Genomic DNA, 12,716 nt, shown 5'->3' with positions numbered 1-12,716 from the left:
ATGTGGTGCATATCAAACTTTTTGTATTGGTGCTCAATTTTTTGTTTTTTTTTCAAGTTGATTTCATTCTAAAGTTAAAACTGTTATCTTAACATTTCAGATATATATATATATATATATATATACAGGAGAGTAACTCTAATATACATGAAACGACATTAATATGATCAAGTGAAAAAAAAAAAAAAATTCTTTATTTCAATTCAACTTCAAAATTTCACCACTGCATGATACCCACACATGTATACAATTGGAAGCACTCAAACCCTGGCAAGTCCTAAATATCCTTGCTTTTGTATTTGTTATTGTTTTTTAAGGAGGGAGCACCATAAGGCCAACTGAGCCCATTGAAGTCCGAAGAAAAAAAATGACAGACAAAAAAGCGGGAAATCATTTGTTAGGTATAAATCAGAATTTCTGTTTGTTTACCTTCGGGTTCATTAAGATAACTGAGAGATGTGAGATCATTTTCTCCGATCAGAATGTCAGGATTTCGTAGATGTGGCAGTTTGGTCTTATCTTTAACTTGTATTTCTGATTCCTGCGAAACAAAAAACAGAATATTTATACTGACCATCAAAACAAAAGACAAAGAAATAATTTTTAACAACATGATAAGGATCATGAAAAAGCTTTATCATAACAGGGATTGAACTTGTCTTCAACCCCACCACAAACTTCATGTGCCTGTCCAAAGCCAGGAACCTGTAGTCAAATGTTTGTCGTCATTTATTCATGTTCATTGATACTTATTTAACATTTTTTTTTATTGATTAGGTCGACTTTTTTCCTTTATGAATAGTTTCACACTTCTTTTCTTTAGAGGCCTTTTACAGCTTGCTTCATGGTATGGGTTTTACCAATCATAGAAGACTGTGTGGTGACCTATAGAATTTTAATCATTCATTGCTTGGCTTTTGGTGAATGACTGTTTCACTGGCAATCATACCACATCTCCTATTTTTATATTCAGAGTTAAAAATGTTAAAAAAAGATAAGTTTTCAAGCCTTAACCAAAATGTTTATCAAGTTAAAATCAAGTATGCTATATAACACATCTGCACAAATGATGGAATGTATTGGGCCTTGCATTTCCCAAAACAAATCTTGTTGTTATGAATCTCCCAAAACAACCAAATTCAAATATGTAGAGAAATGTCAATTGAAGGAGGAAGATCTAGGATAAGGGACATAACTCTTGAAACAAATGATATGTTTGTATCAAATTCAATTTCACCAAAGCCTATCAAGCTTTCATTTGAAAAAGAATGAAATCAATCCAAGTTACTTTGATGCTTACAGGAGATTGATGAAAAATGCTGAATACAAACGTTTCAAAGATTTGTAAGAGTTGTGTCCCTTACCATAAGGCCTACCTCTTTCCTCCTTTAAAAAGAATGTAGTTTGTCCATTCATAAATCATTTAAGTTTACCTAGACAGTAATAAGCATGTCATCCACAAACATGTTACATGTCAAAATAAAATTCCTTGTTTATCTAATTACAAAACATGTATTACAGACTTCTTTCATGGTCACCTCAAGTCACTTATAAATTCACAACTTTGTGTAAGAACTACTGAGAGCATTGAGCATGGAAATATTATGTCCCCTACAGGCTAAAACTGATAATTGCTAATTTCCATCACTAAATTTAGAACCCCAGAGGAGAACTGTTTTTAAACAGCTAACCATAAAAGCACTTACAGAACTAATTCATAACTTTGGAAAGACCTACTGAGAACAAATGGTATGGCAATACATTGCCCCCTACTCAGACTGCAAAACGGAAAATGAAAATACCAACACAACAACTTGGATGCCCAGAAGCGAATTTATTTAACAGGAAAAATCATTACAATCCAGTCATGCTTGAAACTGTAAACTATGACTCGCACAAAGAATGTATCCAACATCCTAACTGGGACCTTGCAGTAATATTTCAATTTAGATTTTAATGTAGCTGGTGTTTATCAAAATAAAGCAGAATACATCTTAATGTCTGATGAATGATTGTTCTTTCTTGATGTCATTAAGAAGCATTTTTTTTGTAAAAATAAGACCAGAGGTGATTCATGTATCATGTCAAAAAAACCCCACACAAATCTGACTTTTATTTCTAATTCAGTAGCAGGCCACGAAACAAGTCATTGTTTGTCATTTGATTGTTGCAATCCTGAGATTATACGGGCCCTGGTGCAGCAAAAATTAAAAAATACTTTAGTCTGAGAATTTTCTTGACTTCCATGGAAACTAAAATCAATGTATTCAAAGTTGATGACATCAAAAACTGTTCAGAAATTTTTCAGACTTCAGCAATTTTTCAAGTTTTGTGGCGCTGGGACCAGATCCATGATATTGATACTCTGTAACAATTGACAGATTTAATGTGAGATGATTTTACAGAACTTTCCTACAACACACTGACTATGGTTACAAAAAATGTAGAAAATGAAGACAAAATAAACATTGTTTGTTGGGTGGATTTTTCTGCACCTTTAAAATCGCCTTCACCACAGGTCCTGTCTGACTTTCATGGATTAGGGTATTCACGAACATTACTGAATATGTTTGAGGTATTGAATTCCATTGATTTATTTTTATTTATAATAATTATGGTCTTATTATTACATATTTGTTGACCCACCAAAACAACAATTAAATGCCATTAGGTAAAGATTAGACACCAGTCTGAACAAAGCTATATTTCTTATGTAAATACTGATGTTAAATAACTTCCTATTGTTCCATTTTTTCATAACCATCACAAATTATCACAAATTATGCTATTTTGGATAAAAAAGCTACATACATGTGAAGGTTACATAAAACACTACATTTTTGTGTAATAATCTATGATTAATGAATTAATTGCTACTGATGTATTCACCACTGTCTGTTGTTATCAGGAGTTGAATTTTATGTAGAATAAGTCCATAGCCCCCCTTTTTTGTTGGAAATTTTTGTAGAAACCTAATGGTAGGAAGCAAACTTGAATGTATTAATTGATAGAATTATCATGAGTTAGGATATAAAATAAATATAATGGTGGACCCAGGGGGTACCTAGAGTTGGAACCCCCTCCATTCTGTTTGAAAATTTTGTTCACTTTGTGCAAAATCTGGGCAAATCTGAGCAAATACTAGCCTGGGAATCCCATATTTTCTGGAACTGACTGCCCCCTCTTTCTAAACTCTCCAAAACAAAATCGAGTGTGCCTCATGCTTCCTTCTTCTCTTAAGAGTTAGCAGGATTCATTCCATGAAGCAAAAAATAGTTAAAGCTAAAGGTTCAAGTCATTATCTTAAACTTTTAACTTTGGATAAGCATTTTTTTCCTATTTCTCCCTTAACTGTTTCAATCTATACCAATTTGCTAGCTAGATCACTAAATATCCTTAAATATCCTTTAATGTTATGTGACATGATAAGTCCTTTATTACAGATTGTCAACAAATTTTATGTCCTGAATGTTTCATTGAATAATTTTATTGTATGTTCAACTGTATTAAATTGATACCTATTGACGACTTAATCTATTTATATTTAGTATGTAATGGTTTATTGACTTGTCCATACTGTTAAGCAAAATAATACAAGCTTACAATTAGGTCATTGATTACTGCATGTAGAGTTGAGCAATGCATTTTTTTTTCTTTGTCTAAAACTTAGAAAATTACAGGACTATTTTTGTCAATAGCTTGACTAGAATGACCCTATCTAATGTAAGGTCAAATCAATAAGACAAAAACAGACAACAGGGGTCAATGAGAATATTCCATCACCAAGAATAAATAACCCTACATATTTACATTGTAAATATCCCACATGTACCTCAATATTATTTATGGTCAATTATTACAATGATATGAAAGTAATCATCTCAATAAACATGTCCATACATGTATATGTAATTGTTTTATATCCTGAGGTTCTATAGAACAAATAGAGTCATCATCTCAAAACCATTCATGTATGGTAAACACAGTTATGTACATGGATCAATTGTTGTCTAAAAAAAAGGTATATAAAGTATATTTATGCTTTAGAAAAACCCAACCAACAAACAATGGTTTACATACATGTGTATGCTATATTTTTATGTGACAATAGTCTTTTCTGTATTTAGATCTGCACTTTTGAGAAAACTCCTCTTTAACCTCCCACTAAAACAGACCAAATGAAACCAAATCAAGAACAATAACTTGCAAAGTGCTAATTTCAAGTACAATCTGTATAAACTTTATCTCAAAAACACAACAACCAAAGGACAAACTAAGACTAGTTATGTGGTACATAGCTGGTTCTGAACAAGAAATAAAATGAATTTGGTGGGTTTTTGACATGCATGAATCCCCTCCTGTCTGATTTTTATAAAGACTGCTACTTATAGATAACAAGATATCAAAATACTAAAAACTACTGAGTTTTCTTGGATACATGTATTAACAACAATATTATGTGACCAACACTGATATCAAAGGTCATGCAGTATTGATCTTTCAATACAAATTTTCTTATTCTTTTGTAAATTGTAACATAAAGTTTTCTGATAACCTTTTCTCCCCTTATAAAATTCATTTATCAATTACCTTACAGAAATATGAACCCACAGGCAGTTGCATATTGTATATTTTTTTTTCAACAATAGGATCATCAAGTCTATTCTACAATGTGGATACTTTTGGTACCATCAAATAATCAAAAGAAAAAAAGAATTCTTATTTATTCTACAAATCAATAACTGTTTAAACTACATGTATAGTAAACATTTACTCTGTATGTCTTGATATAAACCAAAATAAAAAATACTGTATCAACACTACATTCACTACTTCATCTGATAACTAGAACTAGAGATTACCTCCCCTAAATAAAATTTGCTAATTAAAAAAATTTAATTACCTCCCCTTCTTCATACTGAATTTTCACTGTTTTCTGCCCTGTATAATCCTCCAATAATTCTGCACCTCTCCATATTGCATCTACATCAGGAATCCACACCCGAGCTCCCTGAAAAAAAATCAAAGCAATCAGAGGTCATTTTGATTTAATGGGTTAAAGTACCTTTTTTTCCAAGATTATGCCCTAATTTTTATCTCATAAACTCAGAGTTCTCCACATAAATCTGAAATATTACAGTGTTTAATTGTACAGCACAGCTCCGCTAATTCTAAGTTCAATTGGGACAGTGTTGTATCGAGCTTTATTGGCCTTCTGATATTATTGGATGTACTGGTGCAAAGTTTTGACAAAATCCAAAGCATAGTTAAGGGAGAATATGTGGTATGCACATGTCCTTAGAAAGACAGACCAATCAAGGGACATGGAGATTTCTTTGTATCATCTACTTTGCAAGAATCTACAACCCTAAACTTAATATATGAATGTCCTAGCAAACTACAAATGCAATTCAAACTTTCTGGTGAGTGAACTCAAGGAAAAATATAGCTACCGTGGACATTGTTCAATACAGGAAATAAACAAGTTTTACAATGTTTTTATAAATAATTGCCTAAACTGGATATACATAATGTACTTTGGACAAAAAGAAAACAACTGCAATCAAAGGTTTACAGACTGGTGTTTACTGGATATTTTAATGGCCAAAACTTATGTTCCACAAAGTACAAAAGCGTCCATGGTAATAACAGAAATTGTCCAGACAAGTGTGTTTATTCAAGTGTAATGATATTAGATTTTTATAGTGAAATGAGAAGTTCAATGTAAGAAATACACCAGTAGTCTTCATAGTCAATTTCTTATATTTACATTATTTTTATTTCAAATGAAAAGAGCTCTTATTTAGGACCATGATTTGAGTATCCAGTAATAGAAACAGTTATGGTTTCTGACACACTGTAAATATGAAAATAGAATTTTCAAGACCTGTAATTTGTTTAAAACTCAATGGAGCTAATCAAAAAACAAACTTGAACAACAAACCATAATGATACCATCAATGTAATGTCTACAAACTTTTAGAAACAAAGCACAAGTATGATCATGGAATGAGGAAAAACTACATCAGTACATGTACATGTATATACCAGGGTCTACCGTTCACGTTTTGAGAGCCTTGTCATATTGGACAGGGTGAAGAAAATTTCACTTGCCCAAAGTAAAATTTAGTTGCCCCTTGGGCAGGTATCATTTACATGTAACTATTTACTTGACAGTATTTAATGTTACACGCTGAACTCAGTTTGTAGACAAAATAATTTTTGTAACTATGTGACATATTTGTGAAAACCAATAACAATATGTAACTCCTCTGATAGAAGGTCTGAGCCAGTGTGTAATTGGTGTATGATAGAATTACAGTAGTTAACAGTCATCCTTAGATTGAAATAAATATAAGTCAGTATGAATATTTCATTTCAGTATCATGATTGTGTAACTACATTATGTACACATACATGATTGATCACACTTATCTAATGTAAAGTTATTAAGATGAAGTAGTGCACTTTAAATGTTTCAAAAAATAATTCATAGTGAATCTGAACTGAATCAGCCATTACATTGGGAAATTAAAGAAAAAAATATCTCTTTAAGCACTTTAAATCTAAAAACAAATCAGTCTTGCAATTTCTATGATTTTCCCGCCAAAATTTCTCAGTGCTCTGATTTGATTGAAACTTGGTATTTAAGAAGAGTTTGACATTTCAAGTAAAAATTTTATGGTTTCAGGATGATGCAAAAGTCGATGTTGTCATGGCAACCCATTTTCCTGCCAAATTTCAAAATGCTACGTTAAATATACAAATTTTAAATGAAGAACAAACAAAGACAACAAGGACAATAATATCCGCTATAAAGGAAAATTAATCCTGTGAACTTGACCAGTGACATTGAAAATCAAGATTGTAATAAAAGCAAAATGTTTGAATACAATTATTCACCAAAAGTAATAAATATGAACACTTATACCCTAATTGGATGATTCTTGTTATCATAATAGAGGTACATGTATTAAGCCATAAATATAATAATCTTGTTCCCTGCTACCAGCAAAAAAAATTGCATAGGTAGGTTGGAAATTATTATATTTTCAAAAACATTTTACACTGAGTTAATGTGAAAACAATGAATACTTTAAGAGTACTTCATGGCAAAATCTAGACATCAATGACAAGAGAAGTTAAGTAAATTCTGTTAGAAAAATAACACTATTGACATTTCTATGTAATCTACTACAAAAACTTCTCCCTGCCAATGAAAAATGGGAGAAGTGAGCACAAACAAGAAGAAGGTTTTGCTCATTTCTCCCTCTAGATTATGCCAAGTGCTTGAGCTAAAATTATCATAAAATAATTAGGGTAATCTTAACAAAATAGGGTAGGTAGGGTAGTAGGACAAAGACATTATTTTTTTTTGGTCTTAGCTTCCAATCAGGAAAAAGCTTTCATTTACAAATTACATTATGGTGAAATTTAGTAGGATCAGAAAATTTACAATGGAAGTAAACAAAAAAGAGATTTGAATCTAAATGTTTCTAAGAATTTAAGAATGAGACACTGAGGTGTCTAATATGTTTTCCTAGGTTTGGAGAAACATTTCCATGTTACTGTATGAATGAATACTTTGAATTTTCTTCTACTCAAGAATTCAAAAATCCTTTCCTTGTTTAGTATTGTAAAATAGCTTCTGGATACTGACCTCTCTTGAAGGAAAGTTGCAGAGCAGTATTTTTTTACTTAAATTTTTTCTATTTTGCTCCCCCAAAAACAAGAAATAGAAGACGGAAGGCCAGGGGTAAAAATTAGGAAATACAAGCCAAGACCATACTTTTGTTTAGTATTTTCAATGTTCAACTAAATTTTATTCAAAAGTTTGGTAGCCCAGCTCAAAATCTAGTAGTCACGGGCTACAGCGGGACTGCCAACTTTTATCCCTGCAGGGAAGCTCAAACAATAACATGCACAGACCAGACTATCAGGTTAGAACTACACTATGTATGTGTTACAAGTAAATTTTGTATAGAGAACAAAATCTTAATGGTGACAATATATAGTGGCAGACCCAGGGGGTTGCAGGTTGGACAGGGGGGATGGTCCTTTTAATAAAAAAAAAAGAAAAATGTCAATTTAATGCAAAATTTGGGCAATACTGAGCAAGAAAAATCCCAAAACCTCTCTACCCAACCCTTTTCAAAATATCTAGATCCATCCCTAGCCACCTAGTGATGTATAATGTTTGTACATTGAGCAACTACAGGTCTCATGGTTTAACCATTCAAACATTAAGTATGATAACATTAAGTTTGGTATCAAAAACAAAACATCCTTATTGGAAAGTTAAAATCTATTCAATCAATCAAGCAACAAACCTTTACATATAATTGTTCAACATCTCTGTTCCCATAGAAACCTTGAAAATTAAATCTTCCATAAATACCGTCACAATCCTTCTGACGATACTTTGTAAAGTCTGCCATTTTCTCTTAACATAAAATTTTACAACAAAACATGAACTTACACATTAAGGAAATGTCATGGTATTCATCCAAATTAGTGGTAATTACCAAAATATGATTTCTCTTTAACTATCCATATTAAGTTATTAATTTCACACACAGTGACATGGTACATGTAGTCTTCAGTCGGCAATGAAGCACAGCAAAATGCAACAGTGCAGTAGTAAATGTACATGTAAGTCTTTAGTTTTATCTTGGTTTTGAATATGAGGGCAGGTAGTGCATGCACATGTACATGTATTTATAAATAGGCGTCTGGGTGAATATCAGTATCTTAAATACATCCTTTTCTTACTATCCACATACATGAATCAAATCTCCCTAACACCAAGACTAGACATTGTAGTAAATACATGATTATACATGAATGTACTGTAATGTCAAATACAAGTACATGTACATTTGTAGTTGTTTTGTGTGTTACATTTAACTACTTTGTGGCTCTGTGATCAATGAAATCAAATACCGTATGAGCAGGCTGCCAGCTATTAATTTCTGTTTCCCAGAAAACCCTAATGCTATTTATGTAAGATAAATTATCTTTACACATGCAGTGTTCATTCCAGGCTGCGCCACTGACGCAAATTTACCATCTAACAGCGCTTAAACATTGCACCATATATAAGTGGCACATCAAAAGTTTTACTTGAATACTTGCAATAAAGCTAAATAACTTCAGAACAAGTACCTGCAAAAAGAACAACAATAATCAAAACACGCTTAGAAGTTTAATACAAGATGGAATCTACTCATACATATTTTTATGACCCCATCTTTCAAAAATTGCCCCTAAATTTGCTACAAAGGGGCAAAATCTTGTGCATATTTACTATATGGCTATTTATATTTTGCTAAAAATGGCCAGTCTTGGGCTGGCGGGCAGGCTACTATATCTAGTTCTGCCTAGAGCATACAAGGAACTTTATGGTCAAAGGGTAGATCTCGCAATATTCAAGTAAAAAGAAACTCTCACTAATCTGCTAAAATTTTATTCCTCAATGAAAATCCTTGTCAGATAGCCAATTTCTGAGAGAAAAATCAGCAATCTGTAAAACATTTTTTCTTAAATTTCTGAAATTGTTTCACAAGGGAGGACAAAAAATTTGTTGATGAGAACTACTCCTTGAAAAGTATGTCAGTAAGTTGCACACTAATATTATGGGAAAAAATTCTGTGTTAAATAACCTCCGTTTTCTATAGGCTTTGGACTTTTAAAAATGTTTTATACATCTCACAGCCAGAACAGGAACTCAGTTACAGCAAGGAATACATCACCAGAGCTGCACTGTAAAGTAGCTACAAGCCTACATGTACAGATCAGATACTTATCAGTTTGTCCAGGGGCAGGATTTATTATCACTTGTTAAAGACTGTACCGTGGGCAAATCACTTAATCTTGACCGGTTTGGAGACTCCACGTGTGATCATAAAGATAATAGCTTAGTCTTTTTTCAGGGAATCTGTCAAAAGAGATAGACAACAGACAGTAGTGACAAGTGTAAACAACATCCTGTCCTCCGATTTCCTCGCAATTCTGGAAATTTTTACCTTGACATAGAGTTCGTTGGCAGTCATTCTTGTAGTTCCCGGGTTGAAAGAGAAAAAGAATGACTTCCACTTCTATAAATACTGAATGATTAGTCTTTTCATTTGTTGATAACTGCAGAAGGATGACCTCCGGGGCCTCTTTCCACCCACCGAATATTATCACAATATCCGTGTTACGTGGAAGCTTTTTCACCTGTCATTTCAAAACGACCTGTAGGTGCATGTTAAACGTTTAGATGATTAAGATGTCTTCGGTAAGCTTCGACTTCTTTCGTCGATATGGACACTGATAAGTGTTACTAAAAATAGAAAGCCAGCTAATTGAGCCAGTATTTGACCGTGCAGTGCTCTCTTATATTCATTTTCGATAAAAGTTTAATGATATATAAATGATTGAAAATAAGTAATCACCTAATATGGGGTACCGCAATGAATAAAATATACTTTTTATTCATTTTGTTTCATACTTATTTCTTAATTTATTTTTCTTTTATTTCTTTATTTTTAGTATGTAAAATATATGCTTCTGAAATCTCCCTACCGCGCTGATAGCTCCAAACGCGTGTAGTATAATGTCGCATGCGTTATTCTAAAATAAATCCGGTTTATAACTAGACTCATGCAAAGCCTGTGGTTTTATTATTTCATTCCTCTGTCTTCAAAGTATATTTTATTTTACAACTTTGACTTAATATTCATTTCTACTTTGCTTGTTTGGCTTCATACTCACGTGTAGATTTTAGGTTTACATTTACACTTGTTAAATTTAGATGAACAATAATCAAGTAGTATACCATCCTCCCAAGTCAGGGTTTTGAGTTTACCTTCGCTTTGAGGGAGCGAAGATGAACTCAAAACCCTGACTTGGGAGGATGCTCAGATACCGACCAATCAAATCACTTGAAATTGAAGATTTGAAGACAAACTCTAGGATTTGATGAAAGCCTCAGTTTGAGATTCTTTATTCGCATGTATAAATCACCAATTTCATTTGTATAGGACTATCCTCTATTTTCAGCACGTCCTAAATAACAAATCACAAATGACATTTATCAAAGACAAGAGAGTCCGGGTCCGTTTTTGTATGTAACAACCACTTAGCAATTAAATAATAGAGGTACTTTTTATACTGAAAGGTCATAATATACAATACTCAATAACAAAGAAAATACGACTGCAGTAACTATAATAGCAAATAAATAAAAGTAAAGGTAATTCATAATAAATCAAATTACATGTAGTCAAAAGACATCAGAAAATATGGAATTCGAAGGAACGGGAAAATTTATGAAATTTTTAGTAGCTACAACTGTGGGAAAATACTTCAGCTTGAATAAGAACAACACATCGTAAAAATCATTAAGAAAAAGAAAAAATATAAATTATAATTTGAAAGGAATTGAAATAGGATGGCAAAATGTGTATGGTCATGACTTATTGAACTATCAAGAGCCACAGATATAAATGATTAACTTTTCATTTATAATTGGCTTTCTCTGCTTTCTCCGCCTGTTCAGCTTCAATTTTCTCTGCTTTCTCCACCTGTTTAGCTTCAAGTTTCTCTGCTTTCTCCACCTGTTCAGCTTCAATTTTCTCTGCTTTCTCCACCTGTTCAGCTTCAAGTTTCTCTGCTTTCTCCACCTGTTTAGCTTCAAGTTTCTCTGCTTTCTCCACCTGTTTAGCTTCAAGTTTCTCTGCTTTCTCCACCTGTTCAGCTTCAAGTTTCTCTGCTTTCTCCACCTGTTCAGCTGCTCATTTAATTGATCATATGTATCTCTAGTTGATAAACGGCCTCAACTTGGTCTACCCAGCTGATACCAACAGAGTAAGCAACACCTTCCCCAAGAGTGACTTCTTTTCCCATCTCTATCTTTACTTGCTCTGCAAGCTCGACTCGCTCGGCCCAGCTCAACTTTGCATCTCCGTTATCACCTTGACAATTGTTCAATTTAGACTCATCATTGCTACTCAGGCTGCTGTTCTCGGTGTTAGTATATAAGAGTCAAAACTTTTCCAAAACATGTTGAACAAATCCTTGTTCGTTTACTTCCTATAATAATTAATTTTATTTTTTTTTATTTTTTACAAATGCATAATATAGCATACAGTTTTCTTAAAATCAAGATTTCTTCACTCAATACCAAGGACCTACGTATACATACCAACGTGACGACCCAGATTTCTGATCTCTTTAACTCTTTCTAACTCTGTCCCTTCCTGCCAGACTTTGTTATAATGGTCTAGCTTTCTGACATCAGCCATGATCAGGGAGGTCCAGAATTCGCTGTCTTTACTCAGGCGATGTTGAATTAGATATTTCATGTCCAAAAGCTCGTATGTATGTTCCAACTCGGACATGGTGGAGGACATTCTTACTTCACTGTTTGTAAGTCGACTTGTGTCTGCAGAACAAAAAATCGATTTTTTTTTCTTAAATCATTAAAACTTATGATACAACTTTAACAACAATTTATATACTAAAACAAAGACCAGACAATGGAAGAAGGCATACACAACAAAGAACAGTAATCATCTTACTGCCAAAGCCAATTTTCTATGTACTTCCTATGCCAGAACATACTGAATAATTCGGCATTATGTTAGATATTTTGTGAAATAAATAAAGTATATGCTCTGGTATGTTTATTTTTCATTGTCCTACTTCCGACGTCACAAAACAAATGCCTAGAA

The 12,716-nt window shown here is 32.7% G+C and overlaps 1 protein-coding gene across 10 annotated transcripts in view; it reads right to left on the bottom strand.

The window, feature by feature from the left end:
- Window positions 1–10,202, bottom strand: part of LOC148596625 (unconventional myosin-Va-like) — a 75,450-nt gene extending 65,248 nt beyond the window's left edge. For 7 of the 10 annotated variants that reach the window (XM_088564004.1, XM_088564005.1, XM_088564007.1 and 4 more), the window contains exons 1-3: window positions 8,331–8,484; window positions 4,904–5,011; window positions 430–541 (exon numbers count right to left, since the gene is read on the bottom strand). In XM_088564004.1, the coding sequence (XP_088420130.1) occupies window positions 430–541; window positions 4,904–5,011; window positions 8,331–8,438 (328 nt within the window). In that variant the 5' untranslated portion in view covers window positions 8,439–8,484. Of the gene's footprint in view, window positions 1–429; window positions 542–4,903; window positions 5,012–8,330; window positions 8,485–10,025 lie in introns of those variants that run through there. The other 3 variants (XM_088564009.1, XM_088564010.1, XM_088564011.1) reach the window with 1 other exon arrangement.
- Between the last annotated feature and the right edge of the window lie 2,514 nt (window positions 10,203–12,716).

This window comes from Perna viridis, chromosome 15 (assembly GCF_037379345.1).
Source record: "Perna viridis isolate PV_CMFRI_1.1 ecotype Kerala chromosome 15, ASM3737934v1, whole genome shotgun sequence".
NCBI classification, from domain to species: domain Eukaryota; kingdom Metazoa; phylum Mollusca; class Bivalvia; order Mytilida; family Mytilidae; genus Perna; species Perna viridis.
Note: the sequence above shows the minus strand (reverse complement) of the source record. Positions and strands in the feature narration are given on the sequence as shown.